This window comes from Callorhinus ursinus, unplaced genomic scaffold (genome assembly GCF_003265705.2).
Source record: "Callorhinus ursinus isolate GAN/ISIS: 27379988/994484 unplaced genomic scaffold, GSC_fseal_2.0 scaffold56, whole genome shotgun sequence".
In the NCBI taxonomy this organism is placed as follows: domain Eukaryota; kingdom Metazoa; phylum Chordata; class Mammalia; order Carnivora; family Otariidae; genus Callorhinus; species Callorhinus ursinus.
In genome coordinates this window covers 7,455,584-7,470,339 of record NW_027397118.1, presented here as the reverse complement: position 1 = coordinate 7,470,339, position 14,756 = coordinate 7,455,584, and the positions used below count along the sequence as shown (strand labels likewise).

General features: G+C 38.7%; 1 protein-coding gene across 5 annotated transcripts in view; it reads right to left on the bottom strand.

Moving 5' to 3' along the window:
- Positions 1 to 14,756, bottom strand: part of ABCC12 (ATP binding cassette subfamily C member 12) — a 90,033-nt gene that overhangs the window by 67,587 nt on the left and 7,690 nt on the right. For all 5 annotated transcript variants that reach the window (XM_073884346.1, XM_073884342.1, XM_073884343.1 and 2 more), the window contains exons 2-3: positions 3,547 to 3,715; positions 271 to 426 (exon numbers count right to left, since the gene is read on the bottom strand). In XM_073884346.1, the coding sequence (XP_073740447.1) occupies positions 271 to 426; positions 3,547 to 3,665 (275 nt within the window). In that variant the 5' untranslated portion in view covers positions 3,666 to 3,715. The remainder of the gene's footprint in view (positions 1 to 270; positions 427 to 3,546; positions 3,716 to 14,756) is intronic.

The following is a 14,756-nucleotide window of genomic DNA, read 5'->3' as shown; positions in this document are numbered from 1 at the left end:
CCGCCCAGCCAGCATGCTCCTGAGCCTCAAGCTGTAGCTCACAAGCAGTCCTTTTCCACACCAACTCTCCCCAGTCCTCACCTCCCCAGAGACTGGGCCAGCAATTTCAGTGAGCCCAACCCACATTTCAGAGAACAGCCACCAACGAGGGCCCCCAAGAACCTGGAGGTGTCCATTTCCACACCCGGGAAAGGGGAGCACTCAAAGGGCTCATGGGCCCCTGCATAGGGTGGGCTCCTCTCCTGAGGTGACCCAAGGGAATCTTGGTACCTTTTGGCATTGGTGTCCGATGAGTCATATGGTGACAGCGGGGGCAGGGTATCCACAGTGAGTGTGTGCTTGTAGCCCCTAACCATCACTGGTGTAAGCCAGGAAAATGTAGCAAAAGAGAGCAGTCCCGCATCATCCACAGGGTTGGGTGCCAGCCTAAGACAAATGAGACACTCTGTCTTCCAGGGCATAGTGGTCATTGCCCTGAATCCCTGACTTGAGTTCTTGACTGTAGTAATAACCACAGCCACACTTCGAAGCTGTGAGGCCCACCTGTTAGCCCTTTGAGCAATGGTGTGTGCTGGGACCAGCTCATATCAGCTTGTGAGAACTGACTGTAAAATTTTCAGGAGTTATGCAAGTTAGTTGCTAAACATGGCCAGTATTAAAAATTACATAATTTTAAATAAATTATCTTAAGGACAAAGGTAATAAGCACTTGAAAGTCATCACTTCCTAATTATTTTACTAGATTTTGCTAGTACCTATGGTCTTTAGATTATGTAAATCTGTTGCATCTATATGGTAGAAATACCATATAACAGGGTGCTACCGTGCATCTCTTGCCAACAGCATTTGGTGAAATCACACTGACTTGAAATCGGCCATGGTAGGCCATCAGAGCTGATAAATGCTACAAACCATGGAATTATTTTAGTGAGCCAGTGTTCAAGCCTCATGACCATCCCATGGGAAAGAGAGCACCTGACCCATTGTCAGGAGGAAATGAAGACCCAGAAGCTGATTATCAGAGGAGTGAGGTGCATGTCTTGTGCTCTCAGAAGGATGAGGAAGGTGCAGAGCAGGACATGCCACCATGTGGGGGGCGGGGACCAGTGGGGAGGCTACCTAAGCAGGCACATACTGGTGGCAAACTCGTGGTTCTGCAGATCAGGAGGATGGAATGAATTAAAATATTTAAAGTGTTCTGGCTACATAAATATTAGCTAGCAGATAAAAAAAAAGAAGATGGAGGAGGGGAAAGGGAGAGGAGAAAGAAGAAATGGAGAGGAGCAGGAGGAAAAAGAGGAGGAGGAGAATGAGTAAACAGTTGAAGAGAAGGAGGAGAAGAAAAGAAAGAAGAGGAAGAGGAAATGAAGGAGGAAAAGACCTTGGTTTTGCCCTTGAGAAATTAATCATCTAAGACAGAATAAAGTCAGAGACATGGAGTAATATCTACTGATTACTAAGTCATTAGTATATTCTGGACCCTGTAAGAGCTTTATATTTGTAGCAGATGCTGCCAGGATGCCCTGGGTCACAGACTCTTGGCTCAAGCTGACAGCATCCCAACTCGAATGAGAGCTATGCTTCTTCTCACCACCTGTTTCGGTGCCGTCTCAGGAGCATAAGTGCAGCACCGAATTGCAGGGTGCTGATGACTCCAGGAGAAACTCTTAACAAATGGAGTATAGGAGCCCCTGGATAAATGCACCCCCCATCCTTTGGGTGGAAAATTTTACACTTTCTCAGGAGGAACTTGTAGAATCCAGTCCCCATTCCTACAGCAGTGACACTGATGACACCATGTTGTCTTTTCCTGACTCACTTCCCCTAAATCCTCCCTCCTGCTTCCTCTTCCTGGGATCACCTCCTAAATGAGCTAACTGCACCCAAGTTCTCAACTCACACTCTGCTTTTGGAGAACTCAAGCTAAGAGAAAATTAACAATGTACTATGTACCTGGCACGTGGCAAAATTTTCTAAAAGATGGCTTTTATGATAAAGTCATACTTACCTCATAGAATTATTACAACAAATCAGAGGAATGTACAGAAGGGTAGTATAATGACACCATTTCATAGACAAGAACATCATGGCACAGAGAAGTTAAAGTACTTGGCCAAAATCTTACAGTTGATCAGTGGGAGAACAATGATTCAAACCCACTGCTTGCTGACTCCAGGGTCCCATCATTCTCTTAAGCACTACACCACATTGCCTCTCCACAAAACAATTATAAACTTAACCAAAGTTTTACTTTGGTTACTACCAAAGTAGTTAGCGCTTTCCTGCCTGGGGCTAATTATGGTAGCCTATTCCCTCACCTTTCAAACTTCACCTCTCCCCTCAGAGAGCTCAAGGTGCATCTTCAGTCCAGAGATTCTAGAAGAGATCAATGCTGTATCACCTCACTATAGAGATGCCACTTGGCCTTCTGCTGTTCAGAAGACACAGGACCCTTTCCACGTAGAAAAGGCAGCATTTTATAATAGTATAACTAATATAATAATAATATCATATCATATCATGTTATAGTTAAGCATGTGAGCTTGAAAGTCAAGCTGTATGTGTTCCTATCTTACAGTTCAAAATTGACCTAATTCCCTCTCCCCATCTGTATAACAACCTCTTGGAATGTGAGCTTGCAGCTGCTTCCATCAGTAGATCGAGTCTATTTCTCCACACCTTGAATCTGAGCTGATTTGTGACTTAATTTGGTCAATAGAATGCTGTGAAAGAAATTGTGTGCCAGTTCTGAGCCTGAGTCTCAAGAAACCCTACATTCTTCATCTCATCCTTTTGGCAGTCTACTCTAATACTAAGTGATCAAGCCCAGGATACCCTGATGGGGATTGATAGCCCATGTGGCCCACTTATCCCCATTGCCCCAGTCAACAGCTACCTTGCTGACCAGCAGATTTATAAGTAAACCACTCAAGACCAGATGAAGCACCCAAATGAGCCCAGCCCAAGTTGCTGACCCAACCATAAAATCGCATGCTAACTAAATGGCAATTGTTTTAGGCTTCTAAGTATTAACAGTTAGGAAGTTTGTGTGTTACAGAGAAAAAGCTAACTGATGAAATTTGGGCAAATTACTTAACTTCTCTGTGCCTCACTTTTCCATCGGATAAAGATAATAATACCTCCATGGTGGTTGTGTTATACAAAAACAATGAATCATGGATCACTACATCAAAAACTAATGATGTATTGTATGGTCACTAACATAACATAATAAAATTAAATTAAATTTTTAAAAAAGAGTAAATGAGACCATATTTGTAAAGACCTTGGACAGATTCTGACACAATGAAAGCTCTCCTTAAGTATTGGCTATTGTTTCCCTCTCACCAAAGGATAATAGGAGTAAAGAAGTGGTTAATAAATGGATGGATGGATGGATGGATGGATGGATGGAAGGAAGACAAAAAGACAAGCATATAGAGCAGCAGCATGGGGAGCAGGGCCAGTGCCTACTCTCCTGATGGTCTAGAAACTAATTCTGGAGGTTCTACCCTGGCCCTCCCTCCAATCCTCCTCCTGGCTTACCTTGCATAGGGTCTCACCGGGATCATGGTCTTTAGGCTGGGGTCATATCTTTCTATAAAGGATCTCCGATGGCCTCGCTGATCCAGATCTGAGATAAGGTAGGGGATTTCACCCACCATCCTGATGGCAGCCTGGAGCCCTGGGCTCTTGGTCTAGGGACAATTTCACTCTGGAGCAGAAAGATGAGGAAGGTCACTGAGAAATGAGGACACTCTGGAATGGGATCAGGCAGTCCCTACTCCACCCATACTCTACCCAGATCAGCTTCCTTGCTCCAATCCCTTAGACAGTTTCACCAATTAGCTTTCTACATTTATGGGTCGGGTGGGGGATGGGGGGTGAGGTGTGGCCAGAAACCCTGCCACATCCCTCAACTCCATTCTGAGGTTTCTTTATTAGCAAGGACATTCAGTGCCTCTTTTTTACCATTTTGGGTTGATGGGGAGCAGAAAGCTTATTGTGGATTGTCTGTTAGGAGCCAGTCTGTGGCCAACCCTGAATCCCAGACCAACAAAAGAGCTCCAGGAAAGTGTGTTTGCTGTCACACAAATTTGCTTCACACAGGGTGAAGTTTGTCACACACACCTCTTTTTCTTCCTGCTTCTTGTGTGTCCACATTGTCCCATACCCAAGGACTAGAGACCTCCAATGGGACTACCTCTTAAGACCAGGCACATCTGGACAAGCACACATTCCTCCCCACCCCACTTCTGGGACCACTGCCCCTAAGGAAGACCAACAATCTAAGTGGAGAGAACACTTTCTGGAGTGCCTGTCCAGTCCATAAACCAACCACCCCATTCACCAATCACCTAAACCTAATGAATAGAGAATAATCCTTGAAGGTTTGCCTATTCCTGGTTTCCCTCCTTTCCTGAATGAGACCCCAGCTCTATTCTTCCCCTAGGGTTCCAAACACCTCCCTCCCTAGACACTAGAGATGAATTGTCCCTTTTTACCCAACTATCTTGAGTTGGTTTCTGTCACTTACCACCAGAGGCCTCATTATTATATATATACATGGGGGTCCCATTCCCATGAATTTTCTCAGAAAGTTTTCTTGGCTAGAAACATCCAATGAACCAATTCCCATCAAGGTTTTAATGACTAATAAACCAATGACAGAGTTTGAAATGTTCTCAGATTCAATCTTTTACAAATTCTTCATTACACAGAAGAGGAAACAGAGGCCCAAAGAAGGGAAAGGACTTACTCAAGAATATACATAGTAGTGACACTAGCATCGTGGCTGAAAAAAGACAACCTTTGTTTGTGTTTCCCCTACTCCCAACAATTTGGCATCTATTCACCAGCAAAAGTGCCCTTCTGGGAGCTGTGGGATCCAGCACCATCTGCCAAGAAACCCAGGAGGAGTCTTGCCCACCCAGGTATCAAACAATGGACATAGAGACCTTGGTCCTGACTGTGGGCCCTGAAGTGGGCAATGAACTAACTCCAGACCCCTTAGCCATGGTCTAGGAGTCCCTGAAAAATATTGCCTTAGACAATCACTAAGGACAAGAGAACTTTTCCAGGTTAAGGTTTCTAAGTGGAAAATTTCCAGCACACCACTGGAGCAAAAAAATATATAAGTTTGGTTGTGTTGGAGAGGGAAATGTTAATAGTTGACTTTATTCACACTACCACTCCCCCAAGGCAGCATAGTTTAGAGTCAAAAGAGATCTTCTCAGCCCATGATTTCTCTCACAGGGGAAGGTGAGAACTGGCTTCCAGAGCTGGCATCCAGCTGTACAGGATACTGACAAAGAAGCCTATTTTTCTTTCACCATATTCAGAGGACTAGATTCTGAGCTACATGGCAGGTGCAGGAAGATGCTGCAAAAGAGGCACATAGGACTCTTCGTGGGCATTAAAGGAACATGGATCCTACTAACTGCATCACAGACTATATCAAGAAACCTGCTCTTGAGCTGCTGAGGATACCTCATTCACACATGCCTCCAACTGGTTCACAGGCACTGCTAGAATTCCACATGCCTCATCTACACACACACCCATCCTGTGGCCAGCTCCCTGTGCATGCTGCCAATGGCAGCAGTAAGAGGAAGCTTTGACAGACAGCTGGTGAGCATGCACAGAAAACCACACCAAATCTGTGGGCTAGGGAGAGACCACAAACTTGAGCTTTAGCACCACTTTTGGAAAAACAAAAGGGAGGCTGTCAGAACCTAGCCTGGTGCCTTTGCAGAATTGAGAGAAAGCATATAGGCTTAAGAATTCTGCCACAAGGAAGAGCAAGAAGTATGGAGCAGGCATATCCACAGAAGGTCTGAGAAAGCCCTAGACTCCATAGCAAGGATCATGGAAGGTATTTCTCTCCCAGAGGCAGTTAGTAAAGATTCAAGAAGGTAACTGATATTTCAAATGTGAAGACAGCAATGCAAAACTTCAAGGAGCATGAAAAATTAAGGAAACATGACACCACTAAAGGACAATAATAATCTTCCCAAAGATATGGAGATCTGCAATGAACCCAATAAAGAAGTGAAAACATCTGTTTTAAGGAAACTCGATGATTTACAAGAAAACACAAAAAGACAATTCAGATAAACCAGGAAAACAATACACAACCAAAAGGAGAAGTTTAACAAAGAGACAGAAATTATTAAAAGTACCAAACAGAAATTCTGGAAGTGAAAAATACAATGAATAAATGAAAAGTGTAATATTATCAGCAACAGAAAGAATCTATGAGTTACTAGACAAGAACTTTGAGATTATGCAGTTAGAGGAGAACAAAAAAAGAGTAAAAAAAGAGTGATGAAAGCCTATGCAATCTATAGAATACCATCAAAAGAAACAGTTTGCGAATTGTTGGAGTTTCAGAAAAAAAGAGGGAGAATGGGGCAGACTTATTTAAAGAAATAATGGCAGGGTGCCTGGGTTGCTCAGACAATTAAGAAGAAGGAGAGAGGGGCAGAAGGTATATTGGAGTGAATTATAGCAGAGAACTTCCCTACTGTGGGGAAGGAAACAGGCATCAAAATCCAGGAGGCACAGAGAACCCCCCTCAAATTCAATAAAATAGGTCAACACCCTGACATCTAATAGTAAAACATACGAGTCTCAGAGACAAAGAGAAAATCCTGAAACCAACTCAGGAGAAGAGATCTATAACCTACAATGGTAGAACATGAGAGTGGCAAAAGACCTAGCCACAGAGAACTGACAGGCCAGAAAGGACTGGCATGAAATATTCAGAGCACTAAACGAGAAAAATATGCACCCAAGAACACTGTATCCAGCTAGGTTGTCATTGAAAATTGAAGGAGACATAAAAAGCTTCCAGGACAAACAAAAACTAAAGGAATTTGCAAACACAAAACCAGCCCTACAAGAAATATTGAAAGGGGTCCTCTAAGAAAAGAGAGAGCCTAAAGTAACATAGACAAGAAAGGAAAACAGACAATATACAGTAACAGTCACCTTACAGGCAATACAATGGCACTAAATTCATATCTTTCAATAGTTACCCTGAATGTAAATGGGTTAAATGCCCCAATCAAAAGACACAGGCTATCAGATTGGATAAAAAAAAAAAAAGACCAATCGATATGCTGTCTGCAAGAGACTAATTTTAGACCCAAACACACCCCCAGTTTGAAAGTAAGGGGGTGGAAAACTACCATACTAATGGACACCAAAAGAAAGCTGGGGTGGCAATCTTTATATCAGACAAATTAGATTTTAAACCAAAGACTATAATAAGAAATGAGGAAGGACACTATATCCTACTTAAAGGGTCTATCCAACAAGAAGATCTAACAATTGTAAATATCTATGCCCTTAACATGGGAGCAGCCAATTGCATAAGGCAATTAATAACAAAAGCAAAGAAACACATCAACAACAATATAATAATAGTGGGGGACTTTAACACCCCCCTGACTTAAATGGACAGATCACCTAAGCAAAAGATCAACAAGGAAATAAAGACTTTAAATGACACCCTGGACTTGAAGTCCACCAAATGGACTTCACAGATATATTCAGAACATTCCATCCCAAAGCAACAGAATACACATTCTTCTCTAGTGCCCATGGAACATTCTCCAGAATAGACAACATCCTAGGTCACAAATCAGGTCTCAACTGGTACCAAAAGATTGGGATCATTCCCTGCATATTTTCAGACCACAATGCTTTGAAATTAGAACTCAATCACAGGAGGAAAGTCAGAACTCAAATACATGGAGGCTAAAGAGCATCCTACTAAAGAATGAATGGGTCCACCAGGAAATTAAAGAAGAATTAAAAAATTCATGGAAACAAATGAAAATGAAAACACAACTGTTCAGAATCTTTGGGATGCAGCAAAGGCAGCCCTGAGAGGAAAGTATGTAGCAATACAAGACTTTCTTAAGAAACAAGAAAAGTCTCAAATACACAACCTAACCCTACACCTAAAGGAGCTAGAGAAAGAGCAGCAAATAAAGCCTAAACCCAGTAGGAGAAGAGAAATAATAAAGATCAGAGCAGAAATCAATGAAATAGAAACCAAAAGAACAGTAGAACAGATCAACGAAACTAGGAGCTGGTTCTTTGAAAGAATTAACAAGATTGATAAACCCATGGCCAGACTTATCAAAAAGAAAAGAGAAAAGACCCAAATCAACAAAATCATGAATGAAAGAGGAGAGATCACAACCAACACAAAGAAATACAATTATAAGAATATATTATGAGTAACTATATGTCAGCAAATTAGATAACCTGGAAGAAATGGATGCACTCCTAGAGATGTATCAACACCCAAAACTGTACCAGGAAGAAATAGAAAACCTGAACAGACCTATAACCACTAAGGAAATTGAAGCAGTCATCAAAAATCTCCCAACAAACAAGAGCCCAGGGCCAGATGGTTTCCCAGGGGAATTCTACCAAACATTTAATGAATTAATACCTACCCTTCTGAAACTGTTCCAAAAAATAGAAATGGAAGGAAAACTTCCAAACTCTTTTTATGAGGCCACCATTCCCTAGATCTCAAAACTAGACAAAGACCGCATCAAAAAGGAGAATTACAGACCAATATCCTTGATGAACATGGATGCAAAAATTCTCACCCAAATACTAGCCAATAAGATCCAACAGTACATTAAAAGGATTATTCACCATGAACAAGTGGGATTTATCCCTGGGCTGCAAGGTTGGTTCAACACCTGCAAATCAGTCAATGTGATACAATACATTAATAAAAGAAAGAACAAGAATCATATGATCCTCTCAATAGATGCAGAAAAAGCATTTGACAAACTACAGCATCCTTTCTTGATCAAAACTCTTCAGAGTATAGGGATAGAGGGTACCTACCTCAATATCATAAAAGCCATCTATGAAAATCCCACAGCGAATATCATTCTCAGTGGGGAAAAACTGAGAGCTTTCCCCCTAAGGTCGGGAACACAGCAGGGATGTCCACTATCACCACTGCTATTCAACATAGTACTAGAAGTCCTAGCCACAGCAATCAGACAACAAAAAGAAATCAAAGGCATCCAAATCGGCAAAGAAGTCAAACTCTCACTCTTTGCAGATGATATGATACTTTATTTGGAAAATCCAAAAGACTCCACCCCAAAACTGCTAGAACTCATCCAGGAATTCAGTAAAGTGGCAGGATATAAAATCAATTTACACAAATCGGTGGCATTCCTATACACCAACAAGACAGAAGAAAGAGAAATTAAGGAGTCGATCCCATTTACAATGGCACCCAAAACCATAAGATACCTAGGAATAAACCTAACCAAAGAGGCAAAGAATCTGTACTCAGAAAACTATAAAACACTTATGAAAGAAATTGAGGAAGACACAAAGAAATGGAAAAATGTTCCATGGTCATGGGTTGGAAGAACAAATATTGTGAAGATGTCAATGCTACCTAGAGCAATCTACACATTCAATGCAATGCCCATCAAAATATGATCCATAAAGAAGCTGTGGTATATATTTATACAATGGAATATTATGCAGCCATCAAAAAAACTCGAAATCTTGCCATTTGCAATGACGTGGATGGAACTGGAGGGTATTATGCTGAGCGAAATAAGTCAATCAGAGAAAGACATGTATCATATGACCTCACTGATATGAGGAATTCTTAATCTCAGGAAACAACTTGAGGGTTGCTGGAGTGGTGGGGGGTGGGAGGCATGGGTTGGCTTCGTAATAGACATTGGGGAGGTATGTGCTATGGTGAGCACTGTAAATTGTGTAAGACTGTTGAATCACAGACCTGTACCTCTGAAACAAATGATACATTATATGTTAAAAAAAAAGAAGAAGATAGGAGGAAGGGAAAAATGAAGGGGGGGCAATCGGAGGGGAAGATGAACCATGAAAGACTATGGACTCTGAGAAACAAACTGAGGGTTCTAGAGGGATGGGGCATTAGGGGATGGGTTAGCCTGGTGATGGGTATTAAAGAGGGCACATACTGCATGGAGCAATGGATGCTATACGCAAACAGTGAATCATGGAAGACTACATCAAAAACTAATGATGTAAGGTATGGTGATTAACATAACATAATAAAAAAATTAAGTAGTTATCACATAAAATAGACTATTACATCTATAAAATGTTTTGTGTAAGCCTTAAGGTAAAAGGTTTTTAAGCAAAAACCTACAGTAGAGTTACAAAGATAAAGAGAAGGGAATTAAAGCATACCACTATGAAATCATCAATTCACAATGGAAGGCAGCAAAAGAGGAAGAAAGGAACAAGGGAACTACAAAATAGCCAGAAAACAGTAAGATGGCATTAGTAAGTCCTTACCTATCAAGAGATATGTGAAATGTAAATGGATTAAATTCTTTAATCAAAAGGCTTAGAGTGGCTGGCTGGATGAAAACATAAGAGCCAACTATGTGCTGCCTACAAGAGACTCACTTCAGCTTTAAAGACACACACAGGCTCAAGGTGAAGGGATGGAAAAGGTTTTTCTTGCAAATGGAAACCAAAAGACAGCAGACATTTATATCAAACAAAATAGATTTTAAAGCCAAAAATTATAACAAGAGACAAAAGTACTACATAATGATAAAAGGATCAGTTCCTCAAAAAGATATAACAATCATATATATATATATATATATATACAAATATATATATTATACACACACATATATATTGTATAAATATAAAGAGATGATAGATAGATATGTTTTAAAAATGGAGCACCTAAATATATTAAGCAATATTAACAGATCTGAAGGGAGAAATATAAAATAAGAGTAGGTAACTTTTTTTTTTAAATTCAATTAGCCAACATATAGTACACCATTAGTTTTAGATGTAGTGTTCAATGATACATTAATATTCCACTTTCAACATTAGCTAGATCATCTGGACAGAAAATCAGTAAGGAAACACTGGACTTGACCTACACTTTAGACCAAGTGGACCTAACAAACATATACAGAACGTTCTGTCCAACAACAGTAGAATACACATTTTTCTCAGGAACACATGGAACATTCTCCAGGATAGAAAATGATAGGTCATAAAACAAGTCTTAGCAGATTTAAGAAGATTGAAATAATGCCAAATATTTTTTCTGATCACAATGGTATGAAACGAAATCAATAACAAAAGAAAGCTGTAGAATTCACAAGTATGTGGAAATTAGACAACATATTTCTGATCAACCAATGAGTAAAAGAAGAAATCAAAAGGAAAATGAAAAAAAATATTGAAAAAAAGTGGAAACACAATATACCAAAACTTGTGGGATGTAGCAAAACTAGCCCCCAAATGGAAGTTTATAGTGATAAATGTCTACATTAAGAAAAATGAAAGATTTCAAATAAGTTACTTAACTTTACACTTCAATGAACCAAAAAATGAAGAAAAATTAAGCCCAAAGTTAGCAGAAGGAAATAACAAAGACCAGTGCTGAAATAAATAAACTAGAGGCCAGAAAAAAACAATAGAAAAGATTAATGAAAGTAAAAACTGATATTTTGAAAGGATAAGCAAAATTGACAAAACTTTAGCTAGACTACAAGGAAAAAGAGAAGACTCATAAATAAAATTAGAAAAAGTAGATATTACAACTGATACCACAGAGATACAAATGATCATAAGAGACTACTAGAACAACCATACATTGACAGATTGGATAATCTACAAGTAATTGATAAATTCTTAGAAACACACAACTTACCAAGACTGAATAATGAAGAAATAGAAAATCTGAACAGACCAATACAATAAGGAGATTGAACCAGTGATCCAAACTATCCCCCAAAAAGAAAATCCAAGACCAGATGGTTTCTCTAGTGAATTCTACCAAACATTTAAAGAAGAATGCCAAATTTTCTCAAACTCCTACAGAAAATTGAAGAGGAGATATTACCCCCAAACTCATTTTATAAGACAAGCATTAGCCTAATACTAAAGCCAGATAAGGACATTACAAGAAAAGAAAACTATAGGCCAATACCCTGATGAATATAGATGCAAATATTCTCAAAAAAAATTAGCAAACTGAATTCAACAACACATTAAAAGCATACACTATGATCAAGTGGAATTTATCCCTGGGAAGAAAGGATGGTTCAACATATGCAAATCAATAAATATGAGACATCACATTAATAGAATGAAAGATATAAGTCATATGATCTTCTCAATAGATACAGAAAAATAATTCATCTAATACATTAAGATACATCTTAATAGATGCAGAAAAATTACTTGATAAAATATGACATCTGTTCATGATAAAAACTCTCAACAAAGCAGGTATAGAAAGAATATACCTCTGCATAATAAAGGCCATATATGACAAGGCCACACCTAACATCATACTAAATGGCAAAAGTTTGACAATTTTTCACCTAAGATCAGGAAGAAGACAAAGATGCTCGCTCTTACCACTTTTATTCAACATAGTACTGGAAGTCCTAGCCATAGCAATTAGGTAAGAAAAGGAAATAAAGCATATTCAAATTGGAAAGGTGTAAAACTGTCTTTGCTTGCAGATGATATCTTATATATAGAAAATCCATAAGACTACCAAAAAAAAAAAAAACTGTTGAAACTAATCAACAAATTCAGTAAAGTTGCAGGATACTAAATCAACATACAAAAATCAGTTGTGTTCCTATACACTAAAACAAAATATATGAAAAGAAATAAAGAAAACAATCTCATTTACAACAGCATCAGAAACAATAAAATACTCCTGGCTAAACTTAATGAAGGAGGTGAAAGATCTGTACACTGAAAACTACAACACTTTGAGGAAAGAAATTGAAGACACAAACCTGGAAAGCTATCTTGTGTTCATGGATCAGAAAAATTAATATTATTAAAGTGTCCATACCACACCAGTTATCTATAGATTTGACACAATCCCCATAAAAATCCTAATGATATTTTTCACAGAAATAGAAAAAACAATTCTAAAATTTGTTTGAAATCACAAAAGACTTTGAATAGCCACAGAAGAAAGAACAACAGAGCTGGAGGCATGACACTTCCTGATTTCAAACTATACTACAAAGCTATAGTAATCAATGGTGCTGGCATAAAAATAGACACATAAACCAATAGAACAAAATTGAGAGCCCACAAATAAACATATACATATATACTCACATATACGGTCAACTAATATTTGACAAGGGATCCAAGAATACTCTATGGGAAAAGACATTCTCTTTAATAAATGATACTGGGAAAACTGGATAATCACATGCAAATGAATAAAATTGGACTCCTATCTTAATCTCACTCACAAAAAATTAACTTGAAATGGATTAAAGGCTTAAACATAAGAATTAAAACCATAAATTCCTAGAAGTAAATAGAGGGAAAATCTCCTTGTCTTGGCAGTAATCTTTTGTTTGTGACATCAGAAGCACAAGCGAAATAAAAAGCAAAAGTAATTACGTGGAACTACATCAAGCTAAAAGTCTTCTGCACAGCAAAAGAAAAAATCGACAAAATGAGAAGGCAACCTACAGAATGGGAAAAAAATATTTGCAAATCATGTCTCATAAAGGGTAAATATCCAAAATATATGAAGAACTCCTACAACTCAAAAGCAAAATAAAATTTAAAAAATCTGATTAAAAAATGAGCAGAGGAACTGAATAGACATTTTTCCAAAGAAGACATACAAATGGCCAATGGGTACATGAAAAGGTGCTCAATATCACTGATCATTAGGGAAATGCAAGTCAAAACCACAAAGGGATATCACTTCATACCTGTTAGAATGGCTATCACCAAAACGAGAAGAGATAACAAAGTATTGACAAAGACATAGAGAAAAGGGAATTCTTGTGCACTGTTGGTGAGAATGTAAATCGGCACAGCCACTATGGAAAACAGCATGTAAACTCCTCAAAAATTTTACAATAAAACTGCCATATGATTCAGCAATCCCAATTCTGGGTATATATCCAAAGGAAATGAAATCAGGATTCTAAAAAGATACCTGCACCTTCACACCCATTGCAGCATCATTCACAATAGTCAAGATATGGAAACAACCCAAGTGTCCACTTATGGATGAATGGATTAAGAAAATGTGGTGTACATACACAATGGAATATTATTCAGCCTTGAGAAAGAATGACATTCTGTCATTTGGGACAACAAAGATGGACCTGGAAGGAATTATGCTGAGTGAAGGAAGTCAGACAGACACAAGACAAATACTGTATGATATCCACTTAAATCTAGAATCTAAAAAAGCTAAACTCCTAGTAACAGAGAGTAGAACAGTGGTTGCCAGGGGTTGGGTGGTGGAGGAAATGGGGACATGTCTGTCAAAGGTAGGTTAGAACTTATAGTTATGAGTAAATTCTAGGGATCAAATGTACAGCATGGTGATTATAGTTAACAATACTGTATTATATACTGAGAGTTGCTAAGAGAGTGGATCTTAAACATTTTCACTTCAAAAGAGAATGGTAATTATGTGAGGTGATGGAGGTATTAATTAATGTTACTGTGGTAGCCATTTCAATGGCTACCACATTTGATAGACAATGAAGTCTATCAAATCTGCATGCCATACACATTTACATGTATGATACAAGAAGTTGTATTATATGTCAATTATACCTCAATAAAGCTAGGGGGAAAGCAGAGTGTATATAAAATGAGTGGCACTATCTCATCTGGGGCAGGCTAGATACAGAGAAACTGACATGCCCACTTTTTTCCAA